We start from the raw sequence: 18,042 nt of genomic DNA on the forward strand, positions 1-18,042 counted from the left end.
AAGATCAATCTCTTAATTTACGAATCCAGTTTTGATTTTAAGATGATCTCCATATACAAATCATTCAAATTATCCCTCAAAATTAAAAAAGGCATTTTGATAGTCACATTAAAAAATAAACTTCAAGCAAAGATAGAAATGTTAAAAATGATCATCTTAAACAAGACACTGTTAAACTATGAAAGACTAGAAATCACATTGTACTTTTGATCAGTGTTTCTTTTTTTAATCAGTTCACCATGGGTTCTGTCAAATCTTTACAAAAGTCTCACAAGACCCTGAAAGCTAATACCTCCTTTCTGTTCATCTCACCTTAAAATTCCCACTCATCAGGGGCTGGGGAAATAGCTCAGTTGGTAGAGTGCTGGCCTTGCATGTACAAGGCCCTGGGTGCAGTCCCCAACACCACACACACACAAAAATTACCATTCATCCATGTGGATGGATGTGTATTTCACAGCTAAAGAGACCTTCCTTTCATTTTAATTATGAAATTATATTTTTAATACAAGATACATAATATTCTAGATATGTGCACCCTAAAGCCAACAAGATGATGATATGTCATACCTGAGACTTATATTGTAAAATCTATAATATTTAAATAAGTCTCAGTGAACATTCCTGAAACACAGAATCATAAGATATTACTTACATCATTTACCTCCACATCGTACATGCCTGAGGCTCTACGACTTAGGGCAAAATTGAAAACACATGACTGAAAAGCATCATTATGCAAAGCAAATGATACTGAAAAAGTAGAAAGCCCGAATAACCATTGACTCTTCAAAGACAGATTTTATTCTGTACTTTGTATCCATGATTAATTCTTCCCAGCACAAACCTTGGTCCAGCTTGAGATCAACAAGCGCATGCTTGCTGGGTAAATGACCCAGGTCTCTGTGACTTGAGCAAAATGCATGCTTCGGATCCCCATGGTGTGGCACACACCCCCCCAACTCCCTGGTTGGTCCCTGTGAAGTCAGAGTCCTACCCAGACCCACCCTTACCTGTTTGCCATCCAAAGTGTACAGGCGTTTCACCACTCCGGAGTCCAGCTTGATGGCGTCGGTTATGTCAGTGAGGACCTGCTCAAAGGAATGAGCCGTCTTCTTGTTCAGCAGAATCCTGACAGCTTTCCGCGGCTTCACTCCACTCCTGATGATGGTGACCAGCTTAGGCCGAATGAAATCCTTATTCTCACGCACCTCTGAAGGGCTGCCTTTGGCAGTAGCCAGTGAAGACACTGCCCGGGAAGCTGAGGTGGTCTTGACATTCACTGACCAGTTGGGGTTCACATTCTTGGTATACTCCAGTTTCTTGAAGGGCTCTATTGAGCCGCACACATAACTCTCTCCTAAGAAAGAAAGAAATAGATTTAATCGACACTAAGCTAAACTTATTTCTTTTTTTCCTATTTTGTCTTTGGTTTCTCTTTTTCCACTTATCGTCAAAAAAGAAAAAAAGCTGCCACTTTTCATACAATACTGGAGTGATTAATAAGGAATGAAAAAGAAAGATTTCTGACTTCTCATCTGGTTCTCTCAGCAACAGACTGGAATCTTGGAAAAACAAAAAGTATTCCTCCTTTTCTTTGTCTTGGAATTAGTGACAGAAATATTGTTTTGCTTGAATCAGCCTAGAGAGGTATGAAATTGAACTCAAAATAGAAAATATTTTGGGGGACTTAGGGGTAAAAAATGTGTAGAAAATTTCAAAATCAGAGGTCTCATGCTACCTGAGATAATTTAAAATCTGAAAGTGAATCAAACACATCTTCTTAAAATAGTTATGAATTTATAAATGTATTGAAGTATATGCTAAACATTCCATTGCCTGCCAAGTAAAATTCCATAAGCAAAATACAAAATAATTCCCCTTCCTTTTCAGCCATCTATCTATTCACTGCTGATCATGGTAACCATATACACTAGAAAGTCAATTCATATTTGGTGTAAAACGGTTTAGAAAATATTTACCCTACACACTGTAGCTTCCTAAACTGACTCTATAATAAAAATAGTTAAGTTTGTATTTAAAATGACTCTTTAACATTTTTTTTAATTTAAAAGAAATACAATGACTCTAACAGAGAATCTTTAAATGAAAATACTCAGGCTGTTAGGATGTAGATAACACACAAAAGAAACTAACACATGTACCAAAAAGATGAAAGTTATATAATGGCTGTTCTAAATACAGATTTCATAAAGTTAGGTAAAAGCATTTTGCAATTGAAGATTTTATAATGGATTTTTTATGTGTTAATGTCTTTATAACCAGGAAAAATGCTTAAAAAGCCTACATAATTGCAAGTAAAGTGACCTAGACCTCATCTAACACAACCCATTTACTTTTATCTAAATCCTTGGCCTATTTTTAAATTAATGGTGCAAGCATGCAGGGCCACAGAATTAAGGATCCACATAAAAATAACAGAACCAGTGTTTCAAAATTAAGAAAGGATAGCTACATATTATACATTTATTTTGAAATTTTTTTAAAAAAATACTTCATTCTAATGTATTACATATACCTTATGCATCACCAGAAATTGCACATAACAGTATAAGTTAACTAACCCCCAACCCCTGGCAGAGCATCACTTGTCCTAACTATGTTTTCATCAGGATTTAAGTAGATAGCAAAAATATATATGAGAGTGCTACAACAGTGGCATTTTTTAATGCTCGTTGGAAGAGGATCAGGAAGCTACAGTGTGTAGGGTAAATATTTTCTAAACCTTTTTACATCAAACATGAATTGACTTTCTCGAGTATATGGTTACCATGATCAGTGGGAAAGAGGTAATCAGAAATTTTAGTTCAAGACTTGGCCTCTCCAAGCATGTGACCATGGACAAGTCCCTAGATGTCTGAGTGGTAGTTTGTCTGTAAAATAAAACCTCAGTGGGTTTTTATGAAGGGCAAATTAGATAGTAGAGGGAATGGGGATATAGATCAGGGGTAGAGCACTTGCTATCTTATACAAGGCCCTAGGTTCAATCCCTAGCATTGGGGAAAAAAAAATTAGAGTAGAGATCAAAGTGACTTCAACTACACATTGCAAGTGAGAATGACTTGAAGTGGCATTACCCTAATTGTGCATAAGCTTGAAAGGAAAAGTAAAAACTAAATTACTAAAAATCATAAGCAGGTCTTATGTTATTAGTTACTAATTGTTCTTAAACATGGTTACCAGTGGATATCACATTGGACCCACCTCAATGAGAATGTCCCTAATATTCCTCCCCAAAAGTACAGAGCCCATAGCATCCCTGGATAAGCCAGCAGTTGTCACAGTTCTGTGCTAACTGAAGATATGCAATTGTATGGTTATTTGTAAGTTTTGCACACTAAGGTAATTGCTAAAAGCACAGAGGGGTTGGCATCTCAACAAAGAAAACTTTTAACTTTAGAAAAACAGTTGAGTTAGAAGAGGGTGGAATTTTAAGAGTGTAACAATATTGAATGGACTTGTTGGGGGAAAAACACATTTTTTTACATAATCTTAGATAAAGTACACTGAACGTCTTCAGAACCACTATGATGCATGTAGATTGGACTCAAGCAACAAAAAATAAAATAAATGGATATTAATCTGTGCTGTAACTGTGAGCTCCCCTACCTTCATTACCCCTAGGGTGGGAATCATGGAGAAGGATGTGAGTCTCCAATAAAAGATGATGATGGGCTAAAGGAGGAGGAGGAGCTGCCATCAAATCCAAGATCAGACACCACATGGTGCTCAGTCATGTAGAGTTTGCTCCACTTTTCAGAATTTCAGGAAAGGCTAGCATGGATAGTGTTCATTGACTGTGCAAATAAATTTACAACAAAACTATTTGGCTCCACATTTTTACTTTTACCTTAACAGTAATTTTGAACTTCTCTCTACCACTGAAGATGTGGTCTCTACCTTAACTCAGTTAAGTTAAAGTTGATTGTGTTTCCTGATTTTATTTTTTAAATGAGCTTTTCAAGCTGGGCGAGATGTCATACACCTATAATCCCAGTGACTCAGGCAGCTGAGGCAGGAGGATCACGAGTTCAAGCCAGCCTCAGCAACTAAGCAAGGCCTTAAGCACCTTAGCAAGACCTGTCTCTAAATAAAACATTTAAAAAAGGGTTGCGGATATGGCTCAGTGGTTAAGTGCCACTGGGTTCAATCCACAGCCCCACCACCACCAAAAAAAAAATAAAAATAAAAAACACTTCATCCCTCAATAGCTATAAGAAATTTGTTCCAGGATCCCCTGAGGATACTCAAAGTCTATACCATTTTATACTCTTGTTACTTGCATAGAACCTAAGCATACATTTTAAGTTATCTCTAGATGACTTGTAATATCTATTACAATGTAAATGCTATATAGGTATAGTTGTTAAACTGTATTGTTTAGGGAATAATAATAAGAATCAAAAGTCTGTATTTCTTTAGTATAGATGCAATTAAAAAAACATTTTAAATCCATATTTTCATGGATGTGGATCCCACAGATACAGAGGGATAAATATAATATGCTAATATACATGTAATTATAAATTAACAAATATGATTATTCTGAATGGGAAGAATATATATAGTCTTGGTTTAGTCAAACAGCTCTGGATATCCAGTGTTTAATTTCTTAGTGAGACAAAGAGTTAAAAGATAAATTATAACCCTGTCTAGAGAATTATTTATAGGTTACATTCAAGTCTCAACATGAGGTATGCATAAGAGCTATTCCAAAATTATAAAATAAGACATGATTACTGTATCATATTCCCTCCTATATACACTAAGCCCCTCCAAATTCTTGGCATAACTTCTACTGCAATAATAAAATAAAAGTGAATTTATCTATAAAACCAAGGTGTATTTGATCAAAATAGCCCAAAATTTGCTTTGAAAGTCTTCCATTATTTTCTATAGGTGAAGTTAAACAAGGATGGCAAGATTGCAAAGCTCTTAGATCGTTTAAAGGAAATATTATAAAAATCTGTTCAGTGGTGTTACTGGAAATTACAAAACTGATTGGTTATCATATGGCCAGTTTGGGTTTGTTTGTTTCAAGATATGATCTCCCTATGTTGAATCCTGAACACAAGTGATCCTCCTGCCTCAGTCTTCTGCATAGCTGGGACTGCAGATGCAATGCCACCAGCCTGGAATACTGCTGGTTCCATTTTAATTTGTTCAAGCCAAAAAAAAAAAAATTCTATGATAAGACGGATTCTCCACTTGAAATGTAATACTCTGGGGTCTAAGCCACCCCAACATATGATAAGAACAGCAGATACAGCATCTGCCAAAAGTTTGGTAGCATTTACAAAGGCCAAAAATTAATATTTGCTTTTATGCAAAGAGAGAAAGAAAATGATAACTATAAAAGGTAAGAAAACAAAACATGAAATTATGTTTGCATCCATCCAATACCCTCTAAAATGTCAATTTAAAAAAACAGTGATTTCTTCTCTGAGAAATTTAAGTATTTTCAAGAAGTTCAAAGAAAAATATTTTTATAAACATATTAGATTATATTTAAGACAATGAAATATCCATGGTTTTGTTTTTTTTAATCACCTATGAATGTTAAAGTTATTCTATTTACCATTATTTTTCAAAGGGGGGGGAATAAATTTTCTCTAATAAAGTTCATTATAAAAAGCTTACAAATTTTCTCTAATAAAGTTCATTATAAAAAGCTTACAAAGTTAATTCTATCTTGCCATTAGCTCCCATTTTTAAAAAATATCTTTTTACTTGTTGCCATCAACAACTTAATTTGATTTATTTCTATGCGGTGCTGAGAATCGAACCCAGAACCACACACATACTAGGCATACTAGGCAAGTGCTCTATCACTGAGCCACAACCCCAGCTCTAGCTCCAATTTTTAAACTATAATATTTCCATTTTAAATAAGTTCTCTAGGCACCATTGAAAATTTTTGGTAATGAGGTACTAGTTCCCTGGTTGATCCAGGGAACAGTAGCTATGAAGAAGATCCTTCACAAGACTCCATATTGGGGGATTCTAGAAGTTTGTCCCATTTCCCCTTAATGCTGGAGTTTCAATGATTAGGAGCTGTGACTCACAAATTCTAGTTCTGACATTACTTGGCATCAGCTGAAAATGATCTAATTCCCTCCCATCCTTCATATTACTAAAGGTGGTGCCTCTAAAATACTTTTAAGTCTAAAATGTGGCATGTTAAAAAGTATCTTAAATGAGAGATATCCGCAATACATTTCATTTTCCTAGAATATAAATTTTCTTATTGAAAACTCTGGCAATTAAATTTCACTTTGTGAGTTATGGCAAAATTTAGAACTCAGATATTGAAACTTTTGAAAGTAAACTGAGTTTAATTACATGAAGAATTATTTACAGAATAAAATATCATTGCCTGCCTTCTGGACACGACATTTTATGAGCCAAGTCAGATATGCACAGCAACATTTCCTATCTACCTGGAAGGCAACAGTTTAAGGAGATGATTTTCATGGTGCTATAAAAGGCAAGGAAAAAGATTCCCCAAAGGCACTTATGGGTTATTCTTCCACAGAAGTTTTTCATAATATAATGGTATATAAAAATAAACTTACAGAAAATAAATGTGAATACTATGTCAGACCTGTGGGAAAATGTCAACTTCTCAAAATCAGATCAGAAAATTCATCAGAAAAACACCGTGAAGGAAAAAAAAATATGACATACATTTTGTTTTGAAATTTAAAACAAATACATTTGAAAAGTAGAGAGACTAAAATTAAAAAGGGAAAAAAAGACTGGGGACCTATAATACATCAATGGCTTAATATAATTGCAAAGCTTATTATAATTTACAAAAATACAAGGTTCTAAAATATATGGCAAAGGACAAAAACAAAAACAAAGTAGATATAATAAATAAGCAGAAACATTAAATTAATAAGAATCCTTTTGGAAACAACATGACAAAATGTATTTGGGGCCATGAAAATATTGGTATCTCCAACCCATAATCTCATTGCTAAGAATTTCTCCTAAGAAAATGACAGAACAGAAAATAACAGAATTGAAACAAGTATCCACAGCATTAACAATCTTCTAAATTGTCAGTAGTAAATACAAGAATTAGCCACTCTGGGTAGTGAAAGAAACCTAAACCACAAGCCTGTCCTCAAGAACTCAGAAAGCAATACATGTATATGAAAGGATTCCATCACAAGGCAGCAAGTGCTAAGTGCTAAATAAGTGGTATGGGCAATCCTAATTCAGAGAAGGAAGTCACTTTCCACTTCCCACCATACTGTCAAAGAGGAGATGGAATTCACACCCACCTTGGAAACAAGGATATGATTTCCATTGGTAGAAAAGAGAGAGGAGAGCAATTCACATAAATAATAATAATAATTATTGTTATTATATGCTCTATTTCACAATATAGTAAAGACATAGTCATATTTTTTCCTCAGAAAATAAAATAAAATCATTTCCTTAAACAAGCAAGTTAGATAAGCCTGCAGTAGTCACTATAGTTTCTATGTATGATCAGCCTGGGGTGTTTATAGGACACATGGGCTACAGTGTAAAGGAAAGGCCAAAGGTGGACTATAGGGGATAGAAGTCAAGATACCATCTTTATAATAGACAAGGAGAGGATCTGAAGAACTGAACTTTGCATATATACTCTAGGGATGGAGAGCAGTGGATGGTACCAGCAGTATTCCAGGCTGGTGGCATTGCATCTGCAGTCCCAGCTATGCAGAAGACTGAGGCAGGAGGATCACTTGTGTTCAGGATTCAACATAGGGAGATCATATCTTGAAACAAACAAACCCAAACTGGCCATATGATAACTAATACACTATAATAGCAGGTACAATCAATAGAATTGGCAAATCGGTTAGATGTGGAGCCCCAAGAGAATGTGCATCAATGATGACACTGAACCTTCTCTTTTGGTCTACTTTCCATACACCACAGTGGGTGAATTAAGAAGGTGAATAGGTTTGGATTAAGTGGTCAGGATGCAAATTAATTTGACTGTAATTTCACCTGTAATCCTCACCAACAGATTTATACTAAATTTGAGTACTTACAGCCATTTGAAGATTTCAAGCAAACAGTAAATAATACAATTCTGGAGTTTGGAAAAGAGATGGATGTGGCAGCTATAACCAGGGGAATGGAAGAAAATGCTCAGGGAAAATGCCCATACCCCATTGGAAAAAGATGAAATCCAGGGTAAGAACAATATTTAAAGACAGCCAACTCCACTGCTATGAACCCAACACGAGGCAACACATCATGGTAGAAGGACCCAGAGGAAGAAAACTGCTCAGCTCACGGTGAGAAAGTGGCATGTAAGTGCGGGAGTGGGGGTGTGGGGGGTTTGCTACAGGGAAGATGAACCCTTCCAGGGCATGCACCCAGGGACCCACCTCCTCTATTCCTGCCTATGGTTACCATCCAGTCAGTCCATTCAAACCAGGATGGACCTATCCAGCTACAGATCTCATAATCTAATCATTTTATTTCTATTCCTGATTAACCGGAGCTTTGGGAGGATACCTCCTATCCAAACCATATCAACTTGCAACTATCATGCTGGGCTGGGGGGACTCCAATGGCTCCACCATTCCAGAGGCTGGGATGTAAAATAGATATATTATAGTGTATACTGCAGTCTGGCTGGCACAAATAACCGAGCAGCCACAAAGACTTGTAGGTTCAAACAGCAACTCTTTATTCCCGAACTCTCCCGGGCACTCTACACACACTTCCCGGGAACACACTGCCTCCACCGGGCAAGAACTCAACGGGAACTCCAAAGTAGCAGGCGCCTGAGGCAGCAGGATCTGCCCTAATCCCAGCAGGATCCGCCCTAATCCCAGCAGGATCTGCCCTAATCCTGGAGCCATCCTATTCCCAGCAGGATCCACCCTAATCCCCCAGCCACCGTAATCCCAGAGCAGGGTCACCTTTCAACCATTCCCTCTGGCAAAAATGCCAGGCGTCATTCTGACTAAACTGTGGCTCTCAACAAGTGTAATGATCCTAGTGGAGTGGTTGAAACAGAATTGAAAGCTGAGGAAATAGAGATAGAAAATGCAGATTTTTTTTAAATTGTAGAAGATCTTTTGGTTTGAGAGGTCAGCAAGATCAAGGCAAGAATTGTTTAGATTGTGAGACTTGTATATCTGTAAGATGAGAGGATGAGCATGGAGAAGCTAGTGGTGGAAACGGTTATTTGAATGTCTGCATGTAACAGATCATGTTCTAACCCATTACATTTCATCTGTAATCCTCAACCACAGCCTCATCAGCTAAGTACTGAGATGCCTCTTATCATGGAGCCCACTGAGGCACAATGACCTGGGTAGCTTGCCATCGGTCATATAGACAGTAAAGGTGGAGACAAGATTCAAATATAGGTGGTCCAATTCCAGAGACTGCATTTTTAATCATGATGCTATACACCCTCCAAGGAGGGTACTCATCATACCCTAAGACAGGAGAGAAGAGAAGCCCAGAGATAGGAGAACACAAGAAAAGAGAATAGCTGAGCTGCAGCTAGCAATGCTGTGTATATCAGTGGGTTATACGACACAAGCCCAGATGGGAGGAAGGGGCAGCAATGGAATTGCTGGGACGCACATTAAAAATTATGGGCCATATTCTAGAAGTAAAGAGAAGAGACGTTATTAAGCCAAGGTGCAACACAAAGTAATCTATTTGTGGCCAGACTTATAGACAGGAAATCTGGTTTGGAGACTATTGTATGTGACTTGTGTGAATCTGAAAGGAGATAATCTGAGACAAACTGAGAGGAATGGAAAAGAGGGGTGAATATGAACATGTTATAAAGAAAAGACAACTAAACTATGTATCTTTAGCTTAAGACCCCTATTAGAATAGCACAAAAAAGAGACAAGCATCTAGTATGAAAATACGGAGTTAATATTTCATTTTTTTAACATTTTTTGCATTTTTCCAATTTTTCTACAAGGCTAACTGTAGAAAAATTTATCACTCATTCAGACAAAGAAAGTGTTACGCTATTGTTAAACAATAACGGGGCCTTGAAAGCTATAATAATGGTGATAGGGAGGAGAAAACAAATTGAAGAAAAGTCTCGAACAGAATCTGTAGGATTTTCTGGCAGTTTGAATTTGAAAGTTAAAAGAAGGAGATGTCAATTGAGGTGTGTTAATGTAGGTGTGTTTTAGTTCATTCAGGCTGCTGTACAAGAATGGCATATAAACAATGAACATTTATCTCTTAGTTCCAGAGACTGGGAAGTCCAACCTAAGGCACTGGTGGATTTGGTGGCTAGTCAAGCCCCCTTCTTTGAAGATGGAATCTTCTTGCTGTGTCCTCACGTGAGGGAACAGTAAGGCAGTGCTCTGAGGCCCCTTTTATAAAGCAAATAATCCTGATCATGAGAGCTCCATCCTCATGACCTAGTCACCAAAAGCCCCACTTCTTAACTATCACTTTGTTGATTAAGTCTCAACATATGAATTTGGTGTGTGTCACGGGGAGGGGCAAGTCACAAACATTAGGACTTAGCAGGTGATGACACATTGAATAAGATTTGAAATATGAAAGAAATATGAATTCTACATAATGGGGGGAAATGAGTTCACATTTTATACATGTTGAATTTGAAAGCATTAAGGATTAGACTCAGTTGAATACATCCAGGTGGCTGGAGTTCAAAAGAGAGGTTGGAGACAGTAATAAGTCATAAAAGATGGGCCAAAATAATGGGAGCTAATGAGATCACAGAAAATGATCCCAAAACAGGAAAGTAGAGGACACCATTCATGTGTAAAAATGTAGCAAATAAAGAAGTAAATAGAAAATCACCAAAAGAACACTAGAGCAGTCATTCCTATAGGCAAGATCCATCAACAAATGCCAAAATTCATAAGCAAAAACTTAAGGAGAAATAAGATGTTTACAAAGATTCAAAGTTTCTCCCCAAAATATGTGTTAACCACCAAGGGGGAATAGTAATGTTATGGTTTGGATATGAAATATCCCCCACAAAGACCCAATGACTGAAGGATTGCTCCTGAGGGCAGGGATGTTCACAGGTAGGCTCTGAGCAAGGAACTGGATCATGAGGTCTGTAACCTCATCAGTGGATTAATCTATTGATGGATTAATAATTGAGGACATTAGTGGGAGGAAGTGGAAACTTCAGGAGGTGGGGCCTAAAGTTTGGAGGAAGTAGATCACTAGGAGCATGCCCAGGAAGAGTATTTCTTGTTCCCAATCCCATTCTCTTTCGCTACGGCACCACTGCAGTGATGTGATCAGCTTTCCTCCACCACAACCTTCTGCCATGATGTCTCTGCCTTGCAGTCAGCTGACCATGGACTAAAACCCCTGATACTGTGAACCAGCATAAACCTTTCTTCCTTTAAGTTGTTTTTCTCAGGTATTTGTCACAGTGATGACAAGCTGACTACTACAATAAGTTTAGAGAGAAGATAGGTGGCAACAGCCCCTTAACCAACTGTTCCTGGGTAACTAGTAATAAGCACAGAGGCAGACATCATGATGCACACAATATCACTTGAAATGAGGGCACAATACCACTGCTGTGGAATTCTGGCCAAAAATGCCTAATACCAACCTAACTGTCAGACAAACCCAAATTGAGGGACTGTCTACAAAATGACTGGTATTCCTCAAAATAGTCAACATCATTAAAGACAAGGAAAAAAATGAAGAACTAATAGAAATTGGAGAAAATGATGGGGAAATTACAATTAAATGTGATGATATGTGATTCTGGAACAACAACAACAAAAAGAACATCAGTGGGGAGCTAATGAAAGTCAAATAAAACCAGTAGTTTAGTTGCTGTATTGTACATTGGTTTTGTTCTGGGTCCATGGTTTTGCAAGATATTCAATTATGGAAGGTGGGTGAAAAGTATATAGAAAATTCTTAATCTTTAAAATTTTTCTGTGAGTTCAAATTAATTTCAAAAAGAAACACTGAAGAAATGAAGCATATGCCCTGGAAAAAATTAAGTAAAATTGAATCCCTATCTCATATATGATACCAATATGATTTCCATTAAAATATTTTTAAGGCAGGGGTTGTGGCTCAGAGGCAGAGCACTTGCCTGGCATGTGTGAGGCACTGGGTTTGATTCTCAGCACCACATATGAATAAAAGAATAAAATAAAGGTCCATCAACAACTAAAAAAATTTTTCTTTAAATATTTTTAATAAAAATAATACATGAAAAGGAGATAAAATGGCTTCATGACCTCAGGTTACAGAGGGCCCTACAGGCATGAAAATAAAGGCCATAAATGAAAATACTGATACATTGGATTATATAAACTTTCTGCAAATCTAAATGGCAAAAAACACAAGAGTCATTAAGGGCAATTTGATAAAACTATTTTTAATTATCATAATAAAGGGCTTTAATCTTTTTTAAAAAATCCTACAAGTCAAGAAAAAAGATACCAATCTAGTAGGAAAATAATAAACAGCTATGGGGAAACAATACTTATAAAAAGAAATACAGGGGCTGGGGTTGGAGCTCAGAGGTAGAGCACTTGCCTAGCACATGTGAAGCACTGGGTTGGATCCTCAGCACTGCATAAAAATAATAAATAAAATAAAGGTATTGTGTCCATCTATAACTTAAAAAGATAATGCCTTTTAAACACATAAAGAGATGAAAATTAAAACTATAATGAGAGCTCAGTGGAAGAGTGCTTGCCTAATGTATGATGCACTGGGTTCGATTCTGAGCACCATGTACAAAGAAATAAAATAAAGGTCCACCAACAACTAAAAAATATTTTTTAAAAAAAGCTATAATGAAATCAATTTTTTTCTTTTCTTAATAGGTTGACAAATAGCCAAGCTATTGATAGCACATCATCTTGTTGAAGGCAGAGAAACAGCCACTGCCATATAATACTGATCAGAGTGCAATCTGGAATTACCTCCGATTGAGAAGAGTTTTGCAATAGGTTTTAAAAGTTTAATGCTTGTATCTCTCTATTCAACAATACTACTTCTAGTAATGTATCCTAAAGCTATTCACCTACATGATTGGAAAACATATATCCAACGATATGCATTGCAAAATTATTTGTAATAATAAAGGGTTGGACACATCCTAAAAGCCCATGAATGAAAGACTGATTAAATAAATATGGCACATTTCATAAAGGAGTATTATGGAATCAGTAAAAAGAACCCAGTAGTTATAGATGTACTGATATGAAAAGTCTCCAAGATTAAAACCTCAAGCACACAGAACAAGGTGCAGAACTGTGAGTACAGCAAATTATCTTGTGGACATGCACTGGTATTCATGAGAGGGTAATAAAAAATTTTTAGAAACAACTAGCAAATTGGTTGCCTCTGGGGAATTTTAGGGAGCTTGTGCTTTATAGCAATGCAAAAATTAATTTCAAAAATGTTAATACAGTAGGGGAAGGTCTGAAGGAAACCAGTAGTGAGATAAAGTAGAGAAATAAGGGAATTTTCTTAAGAAAATTGCCCCAAAATACAGGCAACCCAGAAGCCACGGTAGGAGAGAGATTCCCTAACTCTGGGGGGAGGTGTTAATTTATTCCTAAGAAATGAATTCTGCTGGGGATTCGGACAGTACCTTTGGGCCACAGCTAGTGTCAGGCAATGCCTATGGAAGGCTTGTGAGGAGCCAATGAATGTGTGAAAACTAGGAAGAAGAGGCACTTGACTCACTTATAATACTGCAGATCTGATGAATAAACTAACTTATTTATATCCAGAAGATGACATATGTGTATAGTTTTCATCCTTATAAGGAAATGCTCTGGCCCTCTCACACCTACATTCACATAAGATGTTAAAAGAAGGAAAAATCGGTCGATCAAGCAACGCTCAGGATTTACATTACATCTTTCTCCTAAGAGTTCAAAGGGTTTCAGTGTTATGCCCTCCTTTATCCACAACACGTAGATATGTAGAGTAGAAAATAAATGGTACAAAGTTGGGGAAATGAGGCCAAGTCTCAAGGTGAATCACTTGCAGAAATAGGCCTGCAGTTCAACTTTCCTCATTAAGCATCATGTTTTTCTTTTTTTAAATATATTAAGTCCATTTTGAAAGCAAACAATTAAGAATTTCATCTTTGGTATACACTTAAGTATGTGCACACATTTATGCACTTGTAAACACATAAAACCATTCATGCACACACACACACATATGCACACTCACTAATTATATAATTTGGCCTCAGAGTCAGCTCTCTCAATGTGCTTAAACCACACTTATGCATAATAATCAGTGTATAATAATAAAACAGTGAAAGTGACCATAAGACTGTTATAAATAAGGAAACTCACATATGTCATTGTAACTCAGAATTTTGAGCCTGAGATCAAGTGAGAAAGAACAAATTAAGAAAAAAAAAGACAATTACAAGCCAAATACAGTTGTCACTGCACCCACTAAAAGGATTTAATTTAAAACTCAAACATCATCATGTTGGAAGGGGAAATGAAAAGCTAATAACATGCATTGACGTTTACATAAAATTAGTATGTAAAGTGAGATATATGGCCCTAATGATGAATATGAAGCAACGGTTTGGATTTTAACAGACTAAGCAAAATTTAATTGACAAAGAAGCAAATCTAAATGAATTTCTAGCTATTTAAACACTAAGTGCAGCTGCATGTTAATTGTCAGTGGTATGAATTAGAAAAAAAATCTGTTTAAACTAAAAATTCAAAAAATAAACACAGCCAATATGTGAGCTCACACCCTGTACTGAAGTTCCCATTCACTCAGTCAGAAAAAAAAAGTAATTTTTAAAATAATTTTTAAACATCAGAAAATTCCATCTGCAGTTACTTCATACTGATTGTGGGAAAAGGTTTGGTTGTGGGTGGGGGACAAAGAAAAAGATTAAAATGTTTCTGAGAGAAGGAAGCATCCTTCATTTCTGGAATTAAGTCAAGAGTAAAACATTTGTTTTCGAGAAGTAGTTCACACAAAAATATTTCACTGAAATACCACTAAAGTCAATGGGAACAATTTAGGGTTTACAGTTAACTTTCCACTAATTGTCTTCCATTCCACTATACCAAAAAATAATCCACTGTATTGAAGTGAACACAACAGCACCCTTCATAGGAGTTGATTTCACAGCACACAGTATTTTAGTATTTAAGACCCAGCTCTGGCATCAGCATTCCTGTGTTCAAATCCTAACCCTACCATTTTTTGCTGTTTGAGCAGAGTACTGAACCTACATAACATATTACATAGACGTCAAGAGCATATACCTCCTAGGATCATTATGAGAAGTACATGTATTCCCATACATGTAACTCCAACCATTGCCCTGCACATGCTCAGTAACAGTGAACCATTATCATCTTCAGTCAAGACAGCAATATTTCAGAGCAAATATGTTGTGGTAAAAAACAGAGACAAAAAAGATGGTGGCCAGCATGCCATGATTTTGTTGGTCCCCAAACGTGAAGAAAATACTGTCATTGGCCACTTCAGATACTCTTTCATTGGAAGATGGAAGCCACAGGAATATCTCTGGCCACTTCGCAGTAAAGACCAATTCTGGGTGAGAAACTGAAGTGTCCCTGGCCTCTAAAATGCTATACAAGTGATTCTAGAACACAATGAGGGATCAATCCTCCAGCTATCTTAGGATGTGCTTTGAGATCTTGGCATATTCTCCCTATAATATCATCAGCCCTCAAAGGGATGGCTTGGTTGACTGATCATGTACCTGACTTTGTATCTGATCTTTGTCCAGATCGCTTGGAATATACCACCAAATGTTTCATTTATCCTTGTATTTTCCAAGGTCATGCAAAGGACAGAGCACACACACACAAAATCTAAGTCAGCTCAGAAAGACTTCATGTTCATTCTTCCCCTTTAATTTACTGGAAGTTCCAGCCTCTGAATAGAAGGAAGAAAGCCAAGTCTACAGGCATCTTGGCAGGGTGACAAGTCACTGAAGAGATGTGAATTCCCACAAAATAAACACACCAAGCCCAGGTTCCTCCACACCCACTCAAGTCCAGTCAGACTGTGACCAGAATGGCATTGCTCCCAAGAGATCAAGACAAGGAAAAGGGAAAGGACCTCAGCTTTGATTGACAAACCAACTCTAGCTACAAAGGAGGACAAGAGGGTCTGCCAGTACACACCCAGGGGCAGCAACCCCAACTCCAAGGCAGCTGACAGGGATGCTTCCTGCTACCTGCTTAAGAAGGCAAGGGGTTGTGTAGCATCCCTCTTCGACTCAGTTGGACAAGAGGACCTGAGAAAATATGGCTGGAGTAAAGATAAACTAAGATAACATCAACCTCTTCTAACAGTCCTACCTTCCTTTCTGAGGTTTCTTTGTGCTATCTGCTTCATCAAAGGCTTAAGTCTTCAATCTCAGAAAAACCTGCTCTCCAAAGGGAATCTACTATCTTTACTTACACCTCAGCATACATTTAATCCTGTTTTATTCTCCTCAAATTATTTTGACCATGAGTTCTAAGGCAATGAAAGGCTTTATGCCTTATCCAAACAGAGTTGATGTTAAAGCATGCATATCCCAGAGTGAACAATCTATTCTTCTCCCACAAGCTATGAGGTCTCATCTATGAACCCAAACAGTCCTACTCTCACATTTAATGTCTAAGACAGATAATTACTGTTAATATAAATTGGACTTAAAAATAATCTGAGCAGATCAATTCCTTCATATTCTCAAATACTGTAGAAAGACAATAAGCCTTTCAACTTAAAATGAAGGATCACAGTGGAAAGAGTTGTCAGAAAACATCATTTTTGGTCCAGCAGTCACCACAAGCTTACAACCACAAACACATCTTTTGGATTTTTTGGTCCCCAATCTCCAATGATAAAATTAACGGGTTTGATAACTAAGCTCCTTTCAACTCTAAAATTTGATGATCCATTTGTCATCTTTCATTCAAGTACTTTCAGACATTGTGATAGCAAAATTTCAATCTGCATCTAGAAATGAAGATGAACTATGCAATTGAAGATATGAAAATGAACTTTTAAAATTAATGTTATACGTGTGTGACAAAGGAAACAGAGAATGTTGTACAACTGGACGCTTTTCCCTTGGCTTATGATCGGGGGTACCTGATTGTAATACCACTATGGTTATTATTTTTCTTTGTATACCACGCTGCAAACTGGAACGCAAAACAATAAGGATCTTAACCTAAGGCTCCCTCTAACTATAATGTGACCTCTCAGAGGTCAGTAAGGCTAGCACAAGGAAACCTGAGCATGGAACCCATAGGGTCCCTGAGGGTTTATTTCTTAGTGCTCACCTTCCACTAGTTGGTCCAGGCTGGAAATCTTCTTGAGCCCATCAATGGTGTAGATTGTTCTCACTCCCTGGGGCAAATTCACGTTATCCGACAGAGTTCGGGTCAAATCAGCCAGGAGGGCCTCAAAAGATCGGAAGCGGTCTGGGGAGATGGCGTACACAATCCCTTTGAAATATCGATCTCCATTTCGATAGAAACGAACTTTCTTGGCCTTCTTCTCGGAGCTGAGGGTCTGCAGCGTGCGGGTGCGGTAGAAGCTGCAGTGGGCGCTGTGCGTGGGGCTCGGCAGGCCGTTCACCCGCGACCCTCTGCTGTATCTCTGCGCCTTGTCCCTCTCATCGAAGTGCTCCAGCTCCATGTCTCTGCCGAAGGACATGATGGACTGCAAGTGGAACCTGTGAGCCCCAGAAACAAAAACAGACACACAGCCTGAGGTTATTTAAGATCATGGTTTGAAGAGTTCCTCTTGAGAGCAGCTGGGTGGAAATATTGTTATAATATGTACTGAATCTGAGCCATCATCGAGTGGGAGAGAAAGAGGAGGAGGACGAGAAAGAAACGGAAGAGGCAAATTCCAGGGGAAACAGCTTATTACTCAACTACAGTTTCGTTCATCTCCGAGATATCAGTTACCTACTACCTAGCAGGCTTGGAATGGTCCCTATTTACAGGCAGAGAAACTGAGGCACAGAAAATT

General features: G+C 37.4%; 1 protein-coding gene across 3 annotated transcripts in view; it reads right to left on the reverse strand.

Moving 5' to 3' along the window:
- Positions 1-17,770, reverse strand: part of Dclk1 (doublecortin like kinase 1) — a 327,730-nt gene extending 309,960 nt beyond the window's left edge. For 2 of the 3 annotated variants that reach the window (XM_048800837.1, XM_048800838.1), the window contains exons 1-2: positions 17,346-17,765; positions 1,014-1,360 (exon numbers count right to left, since the gene is read on the reverse strand). In XM_048800837.1, the coding sequence (XP_048656794.1) occupies positions 1,014-1,360; positions 17,346-17,721 (723 nt within the window). In that variant the 5' untranslated portion in view covers positions 17,722-17,765. Of the gene's footprint in view, positions 1-1,013; positions 1,361-17,345 lie in introns of all 3 variants that reach the window. The other variant, XM_048800840.1, reaches the window with a different exon arrangement.
- Positions 17,771-18,042: the final 272 nt, after the last annotated feature.

This window comes from Marmota marmota, unplaced genomic scaffold (assembly GCF_001458135.2).
Source record: "Marmota marmota marmota unplaced genomic scaffold, marMar, whole genome shotgun sequence".
Taxonomy (NCBI): domain Eukaryota; kingdom Metazoa; phylum Chordata; class Mammalia; order Rodentia; family Sciuridae; genus Marmota; species Marmota marmota.